This window comes from Podarcis pityusensis (genome assembly GCF_964106645.2).
Source record: "Podarcis pityusensis genome assembly, chromosome: 8".
NCBI lineage: Eukaryota > Metazoa > Chordata > Lepidosauria > Squamata > Lacertidae > Podarcis > Podarcis pityusensis.
In genome coordinates, this window is record NC_138033.1 from 85,666,915 (window position 1) to 85,682,813 (window position 15,899).

Here is a 15,899-nt window from a genome sequence, read left to right on the forward strand (position 1 = left end):
TAACCAGCCTGCAGGGGCCGCTGCTGGAGGCGGGCGTCGGGCGGGGGACACCCTTCTCGACGGCCCGCGGGGATGACGTCATTCGAGCGCCGGGGCTCGTCGTTGCTTTTCGTGCCGGGCGTGGGAACCGGAAGTGCTGCAGGAGCAACTGCAGCTTCCCGGCCCGGTAGCGGGTGGCTCGGCGTGGAGAGCGAAACCTTTGGGGGCCTCAGAGCCATGGGGAAGAAGAGTAAGAACGGAGTCCCGGACAGGTGAGCGGTACCTGCCTCGCCCGGGGTGGACGGGGAGCCCCGGACAGGCCCTCCCGCGCCCCGTTGTAGTGAGGCGCTGGAGCTGGTGTGAGAACCTCTCCCTCCGTCTTGGTCAGCCCCTCGCGTGGGAGGCTCGTGGGAGCTTGTATGTATGTATGTATGCCTGTTATATACCGCTCTTCATCCGAGGCATAGCTGTCAACTTACAGATTTGAAAATAAGGGACCAGCAGCCTCGAAAATAAGGGATCAGCAGCCAAGATAAGGGATCAACAATTTTATAAAATACATATTTTGTTGCATGGAAATGGCTTTAGATACCTATTAGGTCCATAAATTACCATATAGCATATATTCAACACAAAAAAACAGCAACAGTTTGTTGTTGACGAAGCAAGCTGGACATAGAAAGGGCCCCATTACCTTCAGTAGCTTATTTAAGGGACATTATCAATAAGGGACAGCAGCGGGACATGGCACTGGAATAAGGGACTGTCCTGCCAAATAAGGGGCGCTTGACAGCTATGATCCGAGGATGACAGGGTGGTTTACAACACAAAAACACATAACAAAACAAGGAACATAACACGAAACAAAACCAATAACTCCCCCCCCCCATACACAATATAAAAGGCCATAGATTGTTTAATTAGCCAAAGGCCAGGGAGTAGAGGAATGTTTTCTGCATCACGTATGGCCTTTGGACCATATACAGTGGTATCTCGGGTTATATACGCTTCAGGTTACAGACGCTTCCGCTAACCCAGAAATAGTACCTCGGGTTATGAACTTTACTTCAGGATGAGAACAGAAATCGTGCTCCAGCGGCGCGACAGCAGCAGGAGGCCCCATTAGCTAAAGTGGTGCTTCAGGTTAAGAACAGTTTCAGGTTAAGAACGGACCTGCAGAACGAATTAAGTTCTTAACCCGAGGTACCACTGTATATGGCAGGAGTCAACCATTTCTCCCAACAGTAGCAGGGTGCCCCTATCCTGCCCATAAAGTTTCATTGTCACTTGACCATAAAGGTAAAGGGACCCCTGACCGTTAGGTCCAGTCGCGGACGACTCTGGAGTTGTGCGTTCATCATGCTCTGTAGAACAAGGGAGCTGGCATTTGTCCACAGACAGCTTCCAGGTCATGTGGCCAGCATGACTAAGCCGCTTCTGGCGAACCAGAACAGCGCATGGAAACGCTGTTTACCTGTTTATCTACTTGCACTTTGATGTGCTTTCAAACTGCTAGGTTGGCAGGAGCTGGGAGCGAGCAACGGGAGCTCACCCCATCGCAGGGATTCGAACCGATGACCTGCTGATCGCCAAGCCCTAGGCTCTGTGGTTTAACCCACAGCGCCACCCGCCACCCATACTGGGCACCTAAAAATAAAAATTAAAAACAAGAACTTGGTGTTTCCAATGGGAATTTTGCAAATGCTGACTGTATGTAGGTACAGTGGTACCTCAGTTTACAAACTTAATCCGTTCAGGAAGTCCTTTCTTAAACCAAACCCGTTCTTAAACTGAAGTGTGCTTTCCCTTATGAGGCCTCCCGCTGCTGGTGCCCTTCCACCATTCGGATTCTGTTCTTAGACCGAGGTAAAGTTTGCAAACTGGGACACTACTTCCAGTTTTGCTTTGTTCGTATACTGAATCGTTCGTAAACAGGACTGTTCTTAAACCGAGGTACCACAGTACATACTTGAAATCCAATATTTCCAACAGTGCCATAATGCCATGTCATCCAATCACACCCCAAAGCAGCCACATGATGATTCCTTTAAAAAGTTTTTTTTAATGTTAGTAATTAGGAAAAGTATTGCTTTCATAGGGGTATATTGTTGTCATTTTTATTACTAATTAAATTTATATACTGCCCATCATCTGAAGATCCCAGGGCGGTTGACAGTATAAAAACACAAAAACACATAGCATGCTGTGTTTTGCTCTGGACCACACCAGTGAGCCTTGTCATCTGGGCAGCCCAAGACCTGCATACAGGGCAATCCTCATTTTGCACAGGGGTTTCGTTGACCCCAGTTTTTGAGGGTCAAGCCTGCATATCCTTCCTCCCATCCTAGGCTGTATTTTATGGTTGTCTTACAGTAGAATAGATTGGGATCTAGCATTTGCGTGTATAGCTGTCGTTTAGATGCTGTTAGTGTGAATGGTGTTTTAATGTTACCAAAAAGGGCAAATCCCTGCGCTGAACAGAGATCTTCTCCTGTTCTCCTGTTGAATTGTGTCTGCTTTCTCCGTCGTATTTATACAGAAGTAGTAAATTTCATTTCACTTCACTTTTAAGTGTAAGGTTTCTCTTCTAGATGGACTCATTACATACCTCTTGGAAAGAGAATACCTGGAACACGCTTTATTGCTTTTAAAGTTCCACTTAAGAAGGTAGGTATGGCATGCAGTTTTTTGGGGGTGGCTCTATGTGTTATGTAAATGTAAGGTTGCTCTTGGTCTGTTTGCATTGTGCTTTAGTCCAAATTCCAGAGCTCATGTTTTCATCTGAGCAAAGTTCAGTGTATAGCAGTGGTTCCCATATATTTTTGGGTCACTAGTCCCTTAGTTCCATAAACATCTGCAGAGCCCCCTGGCCAATAAAAAGCAGTATTCAGGATAGAGGTTTGCACGATCCACCAAGGAAAATAGGAACACAATAAATTTCAAGACAGTGCCAATTAATTGCACATTTATTCAAAATCAATTAAAACCATTTAGTTTAATAAATTCAGCAGAATTGATTAACTTGATCCAGTGATAGTTTGATATAGGATTGGCACATGTCCAGATTTCCCCAGACATATCTGGAATAGTGCAGTTGGCAGCAGTGTTCGGGTGGAAATTAATAAAAATATCCAGGAAAATCCGGACGTATGGCAGCCCATGTCAGCAGTGCTGTTTTTGCTATTTATCCATCAAAATAGCTCCAACCACTTTGCCTCCCCCCCCCCCCAAAAAAAAACTTTGCCAAAAGAACTCAACAACTTTTCTGTCCGGATTTTCACTGTTCGAAATATGGCAAGCCTATTTTGATGGTAATTCACACCTCCTTTGCTCCCTTGCTTCCCCCTTGCCTCTTAGCTCCACCTTATGTAATAACTGCAACCCCAGGTGCACAACTGGCTACTTTGGGAACCACTAGTGCAGGGGTAGGCAACCTAAGGCCCGTGGGCCGGATGCGGCCCAATCGCCTTCTCAATCCGGCCCATGGACAGTCTAGGAATCAGTGTGTTTTTTACATGAGTAGAATGTGTCCTTTTATTTAAAATGCATCTCTGGGTTATTTGTGGGGCCTGCCTGGTGTTTTTACATGAGTAGAATGTGTGCTTTTATTTAAAATGCATCTCTGGGTTATTTGTGGGGCATAGGAATTTGTGTCCCCCCCCCCAAAAAAAAAATAGTCTGGCCCACCACATGGCCTGAGGGACAGTGGACCGGCCTACGGCTGAAAAAGGTTGCTGACCCCTGCGACTAGTATATACGGTAATTGTATCTAAGGTTCTCTTTGTAATAGTCTAATTTAGTTTATCTAGCCTTTCCAGTTCCCAGCTGCAAGGATAAACATCCCAGTTCTTGTTGTTGTTGTTTGGTTGTTTAGTCATGTCTGACTCTTCGTGACCCCATGGACCAGAGCACGCCAGGCATGCCTGACTTCCACTGCCTCCCCCAGTTTGGTCAAACTCATGTTAGAAGCTTTGAGAACACTGTCCAACCATCTCGTCCTCTGTTGTCTCCTTCTCCTTGTGCCCTCAATCTACCCCAGTTCTTATGACTGGCCTAAAACTGTAAAGAAAAAAAACCCACACACATAAAAACACCAGGTCATAAGATACTATGATTACCATTATTTCTGGTAATTTTAGTCCGGTGTAAGATTTTGAGTGTCTTAGACTGCTGAAATAGCTTTAATACTATGTGTGGTAAACTTAATCAATATAAAACTATCCAAATACAGTTGTACTCTCCTTTGGATGCTTGTCAGGGAGTCTAGATGCAGCATCCAGTGAAGTAGTTCCATTTGTGCAAGGATTTCTGCCTGTGCAATGGAAATTTCATTGTGCAAACTGAAATCCTTTTGCTACTTTGTTAGACACTACCCTTAGAGTTTAACAGCAACCTATAACTGTTGGTTGAATACTCTACTTTCTTTTCAGACTTTTGATTGGAAACTTGCTCCAAATGAACGGTTTTCTCCATTAGACCTTATTAATCAGGTTACAGAACAGAAAGAAGAACTTGGCTTGGTCATTGACTTAACATACACCACCCGCTATTATGAGCCAGAGGTAAGTTCAGTTTCCCAAACTTATGTGAAAAGGGTAGATACTGTCTTTCGTAGCTTTCTCAGTGCGGAATTGGTTGTTAGCACTAGAATCTTGTTTGCTGAAAAATTGTTCTGCTAAGAACTGAAATGAAACTTTGAAAAAATGAATTAAAGGTCCTTTTCAGCATGCAGTAGCTATAAGCAGTGCCATGTGGACTTTTTAAAATGTGTGTATTTAGGGGCTCAGATGTCAAGTAGATATGACACTCTGGGGGGTTTCTTGTCAAGATGAGTAGAAATATTCCTCTGATTTTCATTCCTCTGCAAACAACATCACAACAGGCTGAGTTTTCTGCCTGAAAAGAGGGGTGGGGTTTATAATAAATCCTGGCCATAGCTGTTTTCTAGGAAGCTATAAAAAGCAAGTTGGTTTTGGTTATATTTGTATGATACGGTCATGTGAACAGCTGACTTATAGGCTATAGGAGTATCCTGTGACTTTGCATCATGGTCTCCAGACCTGCAAGAACACTGTATGATCCAGTAACTGACCTACAGAAGATGGTGGTTGGCTTTAGGGCAGGTGTGGCAAACTTGCAGCCCATGGACTAAATTTGGTTTACTGCACTGTTTGCCTAAAACCACATCCGCCTATCCCACACCTGATGTCATACGCAACATCCTGCAGAAAGGAGAATCAAGTTCAGTTCTGGTTGGTCACAGTCTCACCTCACCCCTGTGGGTTAACTTTGACATCTGGGTTAATCACCCACATGTCAAAGTTGGCCCATGAGGTAGGGAATGATAAAGATCTGACCTACTGGACAAAAAGATTCCTCACCCCTGCTTTAGGGTAGTGGGCAGGGCTACAGAAGGAGTATTAAAAAAAAAAATCCTTTTGTGACCCAGGGAGGATTTCTAACTGGTTTGCTAGCTTGACTTTAGTCAGACTAGGTGGGTGATGGGATTCCATTCTGAGCTGCCTGGGGCGAAAGTGATTGCTGAAAGTATGGAGATGTGTGCTGCAATTTTAAAAAATACTCTCTGCATTTAAACCCGGGAATAGTCCTGTGTGGTTGGCTTATTTGGTGTACATTGCAACTATTTGTGTTTCATATGTTCTTGCAGGAGCTCCTAGGCACGACGCAGTACTGCAAAATTGTAACTGTTGGCCAAGAAGTACCAAATAATGAGACAGTGTTTGAATTTAAAAGCGCTGTTAAAAAGTTCCTGATGGAGAATCAACATAATGGTGAGCATGATTTGATGGATTTATCTAAGACAGCAGAGCAGTTATGAAGGTAGCCGTTACCGATTGTGTGGCATTTCTTTTTTTATTTTAGTTGGATAGATGCTTTAGCTGGTTGGCTGGCTGAACCATGCCATGGTGGAAATGTACATGGTGGAAGCAGGCATGTTCCTGTCCCCACCGGCTTGCAGTTTAAAGGTGGATATTGGGGAAGGGAGGAAGGAGGGGAGAGAGGAGGAATTGTTCTCTTCTTGAAACATGCCAATCTACCCTTGGCAGCTAACCTGGAAGCTAAGCTCCTGCTCTTTATGAATGGAAGCACTAGGGTACTCTTTCTAGCTTCTGATGCATGGTAAAACTTTACATGAATTTGCTTTTTCAGAGTTGCTGTGTATAACTGTGTTTGTGCACTGCAGAGATTATCTAACACTTTTATCTAACACTTGACCATAAATATCATTATCTCCAAACAATTGTGGCAAATGTCAGACAGTACCTGACAAGCAACTTGATGAAGAATAAAGTTGCCTCTGCAACTGAGCCTTTGTTAAACCAGTTTGTGCTTCCAATTTCCCTAGACAAGCTTATTGGAGTTCACTGCACACATGGGTTGAATCGAACTGGTTACCTTGTTTGCAGGTAAGTTGCTCTTGAAACAAATCCAGGTCAGCAGTCTAGTTTGATAGTTGGAACATGTTATAAAAATGAATACCGTATTTTTCGCTCTATAACACGCATCTGACCATAACACGCACGTAGTTTTTAGAGGAGGAAAACAAGAAAAAAATATTCTAAATGAAACAGTGGATGTATGATTTTTATGGTTCATGCTGTGGCCACAGACATGTGATCTGACAGTGAGTTTGGGGTAGCCCAATGCAAAAATCCTGAGGATCCATGTGGATCCATGCTTTGTAACCATGTTTTTGCGCCATTGCGGCCCCATGAAACAGTGGGTGCGTGTGTGTTTTTTGGTGCAGGCTGTAGCCATGGAAATGCTATGTGATCTGATGGTGAATTTGGGGTGACCCAGTGCAAAAATCCTGAGGATCCATGTGGATCCGTGCTTTGTAACCACGTTTTAAGTGGGGAGGGAAGGAAAAGAACTCAAGGGACAAGGAGCACGCGTGGGGAGCGTGGAGAAGGAGCTTTTCCGCGAGCTGAGCGGGGAGGAGGGAGGGAAAGAGCACTGTTGCTTTAAAGGTATACTTAAGGTATTTGCCCTGTGCCTGGGGTTTTTTCCATTTAACAGTTTGCAGCCTTTTCCTTCCGATCCTTGTTTTGAGGCAGAATAGATTTGAGCAAGTGAGGAGGACTTGGATTGCAGGGGATTCGCCATTAGCTGTGTAAAAGCGCTCCTCCTTGCAGCCTGAACGATAAGCAGCCACCAGCAGCAATAGAATGGAGCACAAAAAAGCAGTAGGGGCACTAGGACCCAGACAATGCTCAAATCTATCCTGCCTGAAAACAAGCTGCTCCGTCCAGCTGAGATGCCGGGATTTGCAAAGTTTTCCCCTCTCCCTCATGCCCTCCCCAGCCTTTTTTTTTACTTCCTGGTTTTCACTGCGCTGGCTCAGAGCTCGAGGTTGGTTTTATTTTGCTGCTGGTTGCTTAAATTTTATCTTTCCTGCAGTCCCTCTGCAGCCTCATTGCTCTGTTTAGAGAGCGCACGGACTTTTGCTTAGCGTCTGTCCCTCCTCCCGTGTAAGCGGCTGCTGCCGGCTTTGCTGCCATGGCTCTCCTTCCCTCCCTCCTCCCCTGCTCCAGGTCGCTTTAAAGCAAGCAAAGTGAGAGCCTCGTAGAGCGTGTAAGCGGCTCCCGCTTTGCTTGACTGACGGCAGCCATGGCTCCGATCCGTGCATTCGCTCCGTAACACGCACAGGCATTTTCCCTTACTTTCTAGGAGCAAAAAAGTGCGTGTTTTGGAGCGAAAATTACGGTAATTGAGTATCTGCCACAAGGGTTCTTGCTTCAGTAAATTGAACAAATCCTCCTGGATAGAAGTGTTCATTTGTTTACATGTTTATATAAAAGGGCTGTCTTCCATGCATTAGTCAGTTAAGCTGGTGGGTTGTGACGTGAAGCTGGATCATAGCTTAACCAAAGATGGGTCATGTTAGCAGTCCGATTATTTCCATGTAGTTTTAATAGTTTTAAGAAGAGATAAAAGGAGAGATGGCCAAAGGGCCCATATTCTATATTTATCAAATTTGCCTAAGTTGCAACTTGGAATTAAAGGTATGTTCTGAGTTTGAAAAGGTTGGAGAAACTGTCCTACATAATTATACTTCTAAGAGTGAGGTGATATTTTATTTCTTAGTATGGTTTTGTGGATTTAGCCATGCTGTCACTGTTATCCAACAGGGTTTATCTCAATTTTAGGTTTTTTTAAGCTGGCCAGGAGACCATGGAGACTTCCCAGCTGACCCCAAAACATAGATTCAGAATACCCTTCATTTATCCCTTTATTAATACACTCCTTCAGAATAATTATGAGATGGGATTAAACTAACTTTTACTTAGAGTTTAATAATAATAATAATAATAATAATAATAATAATAATAATAATAATTTATTTATACCCCGCCCATCTGGCTGGGCCTCCCCAGTCACTCTGGGTGGCTTCCAACCAGATATTAAAAACACAATACAACATTAAAAATTAAAAACTTCCCTAAACAGGGCTGCCTTCAGATGTCTTTTAAAAGTGAGATAGTAGCTTATTGCCTTGACATCTGATGGGAGGGCATTCCACAGGGCAGGCGCCACCACCAAGAAGGCCCTCTGCCTAGTTCCCTGAAATTAATGGCCATGGCTAACTTGGGTTTATTAATTTCAGTGGGTGTACTCTAGTAAAAGATAACTGACTACAACTCATAGCTTTTACAGCACTTTAAAATAGAACACAGCAGACAGCATGGTGTAGGTTCCTAAAACACTGCTGTCTTTTAATTCTGTTTTGAGTGATGTTTTAACTGTTCCATTATGTGCAGTATTTTGAATGTTGTTGGCTATCCTGAGCTTCCTTTCAAGAGGAACAACAGGTATAAATCTAATGAAATAAGTTTGAATTCTATAAATCTAGCATCCATAGATAGTTTTAAATCTTAGTAAGCTCTAATACCACACCGTTTGGGTGATCAAACCAACATAGTTGGTGTAAATCTTACAAAAAACCCAGATATGTAGTCTGAAGTGATGAATAATACAACTCTCGGGTATATAGGTGGTGCCTTTTATAGGCAGTTCTGGGCCTTTCCCCCTTCTATTATTATCTGTTGGTCCAAAGTGCAGGGCAGTAATCTTAGGTATTAGCATGCTAGTATTTCTAGAGAAATACAGGTTTATTGTTTTTAAAGAAATTACATACAGCCTGTTGCCTTCAAACTTTCTATCATTGACTTCTGTTCTAAATGCTCATTTTTCTATAGCTAAAAATCTTGCTGTTCTCTTAAGGTACCTAATTGATGTTGAAGGAATGGATCCAAACATGGCAATAGAATGTAAGCATTGCGTCCTTTTTTGTTGAGTTGGGGCATTTGATTGTTTCCCCCACCACACCCCAAAGCTGCCTCATTAACTTCAGGTTGGAAACCGGTTCAACATAAGTCTGTGTTAAACTAGAGCTTAAGTAGTAGATACCCACAGCTCTCCTCTTGACATTGAGACTTTACTAGAAGGACACATGTAGAATTTATATTGCATTGAGTTAAACAGATACTGTATGCTGGTAGGGACTGATACACTCTTCCCAAGTTTTCCACAGGTCCCGTCTCATATGACCTGTTTTGTTTCTTCCTTGTTTCACTTGGAACGTGAACATTGTGGCATTAAAAATGGATTGAGAGCTGATGCCATAAGTGAGCTGGAAAGTCAGGTTTCATTTCAGCCACAAACTTTTAAAGTGGCCTTAGGCAAGCCACATTTCTCTCAGTGCATCTGGCCATCTGCATTTTCCAATCTGTAGTATAGCGATATCTGATCGTTGGATTAATTACGATAATACAGTAGTTCTCAGGCATCCTGCTTTCAGGAAACCATTTCTGAATCCAGTCATCTACCAAGGAACTGATGTACATTTCTCCCAGAACCTCAACCCTTGGCTGAGGATTCAGGGACATTTTCCTGGGTACGTAAGAGTGCTGGCTAGGTCTATTGGGAGTCCCATTGCCCTGAGCAAATCTAGAATGCACCTAGAACACAGACCCAGCACTCCATTGCAACTACTATTGATTGTTTCATTGGGGAAATCACTGGACTCCCTGGAATCCGCTTTGAAAGCCACAGCTTTTGTGCATGTGGGAACATTCTTTAAGTATTTGAATATTGGCAAGTAATAGCCTGATGTGGTGCTGCTTATGCTTAAAGTGACTTGATGGGAGGAATGGGGTCTTTTTATAGAAATAACTGTTGCCACCAAATCTTGTGTGTGATTGGGCTTACTTCAAAGTAAATGTGCATAGAATTGCACTGTAAACCTTGCTTTCTCTATTAGTGTTTAACAGGTGCAGGGGGCACTCAATAGAAAGGAAGAACTACATTGAAGCCCTTAGGGGAGGATCTGGAAGAAGGCAAGTAATTTTTCTGTTCCTCTTGCTTTATTTAAATATTGCTTTTGCTTGGAAGAAGCAGGAATTAGCTGCAGGAAAAGGTTCTGTTGTAGCATCTGCCACTAATTTTTCCATCGGAGTGCTTGTTCAGGGAACTATTGGGATTGTAGGACCCTCAGATCAAAAGCCCTACAGGCCCTGAATTTGGATCCCTTTGCAAATCAACAATTTCTCTTGTCTTGTGCCACAGACACAGGGCAGGTATTTTAACAGAGGAGTTTAGAAGAGAACAGACACAGTGTGCTGCAGAGGAAGTCAAAAAGGACACATTTGTAATGGGCAGAGGAAAGGAGGACACGCCCCTTAAAAACCTTCCCAATCCCAGAAGGCCATACTGAGAATGTCATCTGAAGGCCTTCTAACACAGAGGATTGTTGAAGTTTTACTGTCTTTGACATTAGCCATTTTTAGGTACTGTAATCCACCCTGCAGTCTTACGATGAAAGGCAGGATTTTAGTTTTCTAAATAAAAGAAACAGGGTAAAAAGGTAAAGGTAAATGACCCATGGAGGGTTAAATCCAGTCAGATTCAACTGTGGGGTACAGTGCTCATCTGCACTTTTAGGCATTTCTTCACAGACAGCTTTTCCGGGGCATGTGGCCAACATGACTAAACCCCTTCTGGCGAAACAGGACACCATGACATGTGCCAGAGCGCATGGAAACACCATTTACCTTCCCACAGCAGAGGCACCTATAAATCTACTTGCACAGGCATGCTTTTGAACTGCTGGGTTGGCAGGAGCTGGGACAAGCTACAGGAGCTCACCCCGTCGTGCAGATTCAAACTGCCAACCTTACGATCGGCAAGCCCAAGAGGCTTGGTGGTTTAGACCACAGTGCCACCCGTGTCCCCTAAAGGGGCAGTTGGAAACCTGTTTGAAAGCATTTCTTGTTTCCCCATAACTGTTTTAGAGATCCCTTTTTCATAACTTTACACCACAAATAGCCCTGTGTACTAGTAAAGTCATTTTCTTAAGTGCCAATACTTAAAATAGTCAAATTGACCCTATCCACACAAGCAGTTAAAGTATTCACATGTATGAGAGAACCCCAGGAATTTCAGAAATACAGAAAACATTTAGAAGGCAGAAAGACCTGTATGAGGGGGATGACTCAAAACAGCCCAGTGAAGACTGAGCATCCTCAGTGGCAGAATGCTGAGAGAGGAATAGACGTGGAATGTAATATCCTGAATGAAAGCATGTTATTGCTGGCTACCGCACCTAGTTTTTTTTTTGGGGGGGGGGGGAATAAAGAAAGAAAAATTTATTTCCCCCCCAGGCGCGGGGCTGGGGTGGGGGAAGCCCGAGCTTCCCCCGACCCCAGCCCCCAGAACAGGCTGCTATCCGCAAGCCTTGGGAGCCCGGCAGGAAGTCCCGCTGGGCTCCCAAGGCTTGCGGAGAGCTGCCCGAAGCCCGGGGTGCGCTCCGCTACGCTCCCCGGGTTTCGGGCTGCAGACTGCTGTCCGCAAACCTTGGGTGCGCACCGACCCCTCTCGCTTTCCAGGCTTCAGCGAAAGCCTGCATTCGCCCCATAGGACGCACACACATTTCCCCTTCATTTTTGGAGGGGAAAAAGTGCGTCCTATAGGGCGAAAAATACGGTATTTTCATTGTAAACCACTTCAATATATTTTCTGTGAACTAGCAACCTATAAATAAACAGGACCACAATGACTGCCTCTCCCCATATGAACAGACCCTGCAATCATCATCTGAGTCCCTTCTTCATGGGACCCTTTCTGTGGTGGCTCACCTGACGCCTTCGTCACATATATTTAGGCACCAGGCAAAAACATTCCTCTTCTCCCAAGCCTTTGGCTAATTGTTTGGCCTTTTAAACTGTCTGTTTGGGTGTATTGTTTTTGTTTGTTACTATGATACATATTTTTGTGTTTTTATATTTTATATTTGATCCTTGGTATAAAGGGCGGTATAGACCTTTAATAAATAATAAGAATATACCCCTATGAAAACAATACTTTTCCTTACTAACATTAAAAAACTCTTTTTAAAGGAATCATCATATGGCTGCTTCAGGACGTGGTTGGATGAAAGGGTACTATGGCCCTGTTGGAAACCCTGCATTTGAAGCAACATACAGCCAGCAACATTTGCAGCAGTTCCCACTGGAAACACCAAGGTCTCATTTTTTGCTTTCTAGACATCCAGTATGGTCAAGTGAAAATGGAACTTTATGCGTAGAATAGGGACACCCTGCTACTGTTGAGGGAAATGATTGAATCCTGCCATTTACATGGTTCAAAGGCTACCCTTGATGAGCAGCTGTCTCTTCCGCTCCTAAGTAATATGCCTTAAAGCCAGGGTTGCCTTGCAGGAATGCGGAAAGCAACTTTGCCCTTAGGCTTATGCACTTGGGTTTGGGCACTTGAACCATACCGTTCTTGCAGTCTTTCTCATTCTTTCTTTTACAGGCACTTCCCACCAAGGAGAGGAAGGGGTGGACAAAACCCACAGAGGTAAGAAAGTGGGGCTTCCAGGGAACTTCTGAACACATGTTGTGTCTAGTCAAGGGCAGTTCATGTTCCGCAGGACAAAAAATGACATTTCTATCCTCAGAATAAAACGTGCAAATAAAATTGGAATAGGTCGGCTTAATTTGTATAAGCTGTTTCTAAAAGATGGGCTTCCTAGAATATGTATCTACATGAAATGCTGGATTTTGTCCTTGTGTTGCAGAACTTTGGAATGCCCAGAATACACTTAACCTTGCCTAAATTGCTGTCTGGTCTACTTTTCAATTGTTAATGGCAGTGTATCAACTGAACACGATTTTATATCTGCTGTGCTAGTTAAAGAAATGCAAAATTCTGCAAGATATGAAAACTGAACTGCTGCACTAACAGTAGATGCTTTTTGTCTAAATAAAGTAGGCAGGGAGTAATGAATTGGCTCCTTTCCTACAAGCTACAGTACTTTATTTGCACAGGTATAGTTTTCCCTGAGGCAGTGCGGAGGAATGGTTTTGTTCTGGGGTAAAGACATCTGAAATTGATCACTGACAATGAGGAGCTCCTCCTAGCAGCTGGTTCCAGCGGGGGGCCATCTTATCCTTTTGAACCAAAAGCAACAGTCTTGTGACACCTTTAAGACTAGCAAACTGGCTTTTCTTTCCGCTCGGCATTGGTTGATAAAGCAGCTGCCTGTACCAGACTCAGAATTACAGCTGAAAGCTTCTCTGCTTTAGTGTTGCTCCAATCTCTCTGCCTTGGTGTACTTGCACCCAGCTCAGCTCTCAATACTCTCTCAATAGCCTAAGTTTTAAGAAGCAGACTTAGAAGGCTCCGATTACAGCATGGGTTGGAGTGTTGCGGTGCAGGCTCTTCAATACCACTTGGCTCTGCTCTGAAATTTGGTGCTTTCTCTTTCAGAAAACCCTATCATACCAATCACAGAAACCTCATCAACTGTTATGACAGTGGTCAGTCTGTTTACCATCCTCAGTACCTCCCTACAGCTGACATCACTCACCAAGGATTGGATTACTCTGTTAGGTCCAGCCCGGGGCTACACTATTCATCTTACCAGCAACAATTGCAAGGACATGCGGGGCCTCATTTTCCAGTGCAGAGTCCTCACTATCCACAGCAACAAGGACGATATAAAATTGTCAGACGGGACCGTTGAAAACTCTGTTGATGGAAACCTAACAGGCAAGGAGGACACAATCTCATACTAATCAACATACCGTAAATGAATTATTGCCTCGCGATTTAGCCAGCAGATGAGACCCAACAGGTTACAGTTATTATTGTTTATTTATTACTCACCTTCACTCTGTGGTTCCAGGGCAGGACCACTTTGTACTACATCACACCAATGCTGTGTAGTTTTCATTTTGTGATTGCTTACCAGCAAGATGTAGCCATTCCAGCCATTAAATGAATTCATAATTGATAATCGCTTATTAGCTGGTCTCCTGAAATGTCTCTTATTAAAGTCATGTTTGGGAGTTATAAGGCTCCTCAGTGCAGAAGCTGCTTCCACAAATGTTAGGAAACTGACCTCAAAATGTGTGTTAAATAAAGATTACTTTCCCCTGCTCTTGACATGACCCTCCCAAGAGGAAAATGGACCTGGTCCTTTAAAAATGGATTTCTGGCTCATAAATCAGTTCAACTCCAGTTTGCAACCAGATTCAATGAACTAGTTGCTGCTTTCTCCGTAACCTGGGAACTCTTCCTATAGTCCTATAGGGATGCTGTCAGTTGCACCAATCATAATGTGTTTTCATATGTAACTGAAGCTGTGTGGGTCTGGACCATGTAGAACCAGCGCTACCCTATAATGAAACTTACAGTAATCCCGCGTTTTATACATGGGTTTGGTTCCAAGGATCATGTCCAATCACCGACATCATGTATAGGGCATGATTTTTTAAAGAGCTCTTTGCACACCTGGTAACCCCAAATGGATCTGGCGCAAAAAAAAGCTTTTAAACTTTCTGCCTTGCTTCAGACTTGAGTTGCCCAATTGACTTGTTGCTGTTTCAACAAGCTCACCTTCAACCATGTTTGGCTGAAACTGTGCAGGTCAAATGTGTGTAAAGTGAGGGGTTACTGTACCAGGTTTGGGAATTTTCTAATCTTGGGTTTTTGTTTTCTTTTGCCTTCTATTACATAACAGATGTCTCATTTGCATCTATTGGAGTTGATATTTCACATATACTGTATTATTATGCCGTGGGGGTGGAGTATCTGCTCCTGATACTACCCTCAAATTTAATTGTCGTGTGCAAATCTTTTGTAAGCTGCAGTGAGAGCCTCTTGGGGCTATGGAGCAGAACATAAATGCTGTGCTGTATTCTAAATAAATAATAGCTGTATCCTCCATGAATCTGTCTCCTATCAAAGCTAGGGTGGGAGCTACCGCCACCTCTTCTGAAAGTGAATTCCATAGTATTAGTTATGTACTGGATGAAGACATTTCCGGTGCTCATTGTTCAGTGACATTTTGGTTGGTCCTAATGAGGCTAGCCATGGGCCCTGCTTTACAGAGGATGGGCCTTAGTCTGAAGATCTGTCAGAGGAGGACAGGCCCTCTGGTCTGGTTTAAAGATAAGAACAAGGAAGGAAAGCACAATTTTTTGACAGGGCGGTGCTCAAAATTACCCACCACCCTGGAAACCAGAAAGAGTATTCCTGCATCTTAGACACCTGCTCCCATTCTTGATTTGCATTCTGCTTTTCCAACAACAAATGTTGAGCTCAAAGCAGCTCATCATCATCATCAATTTATTGTTTGTACCCCGTCCATCTGGCTGGGTTTCCCCAGCCACTCTGGGTGGCTCACAATAGAACATTAAAAACATGATAAGACATCAAACACTAAAAACTTCCCTAAACAGGACTGCCTTCAGATGTTTTCCAAAAGTCAGGTAGTTATTTATTTCCTTGACATCTGATGGGAGGGCGTTCCACAGGGCTAAACATATTCACAACAGCATTAGGAGCTGGGAATGTAAACACGATAATATCAAATACAGTATGAATAAAGT

At 43.6% G+C, this 15,899-nt stretch overlaps 1 protein-coding gene across 1 annotated transcript; it reads left to right on the forward strand.

Moving 5' to 3' along the window:
• Window positions 1–57: 57 nt before the first annotated feature.
• DUSP11 (dual specificity phosphatase 11) lies at window positions 58–15,238 on the forward strand. Its single transcript, XM_081017500.1, has 10 exons — window positions 58–251; window positions 2,571–2,646; window positions 4,410–4,541; window positions 5,648–5,771; window positions 6,347–6,407; window positions 9,226–9,272; window positions 10,265–10,340; window positions 12,399–12,524; window positions 12,817–12,861; window positions 13,774–15,238. The coding sequence occupies exons 1-10, from the start codon at window positions 73–75 to the stop codon at window positions 14,027–14,029; spliced, it is 1,122 nt and encodes a 373-aa protein (XP_080873626.1). The 5' UTR covers window positions 58–72; the 3' UTR covers window positions 14,030–15,238.
• The last annotated feature ends 661 nt before the right edge of the window (window positions 15,239–15,899 follow it).

Excerpts from the sequence above, each read along its gene's own strand:
- DUSP11 (XM_081017500.1), top strand. The coding sequence starts at position 73 with ATGACGTCATTCGAGCGCCGGGGCTCGTCGTTGCTTTTCGTGCCGGGC. Across the intron at positions 252-2,570 it reads AAGAACGGAGTCCCGGACAG|ATGGACTCATTACATACCTC; the intron begins GTGAGCGGTACC and ends TTTCTCTTCTAG. Across the intron at positions 5,772-6,346 it reads GATGGAGAATCAACATAATG|ACAAGCTTATTGGAGTTCAC; the intron begins GTGAGCATGATT and ends CAATTTCCCTAG.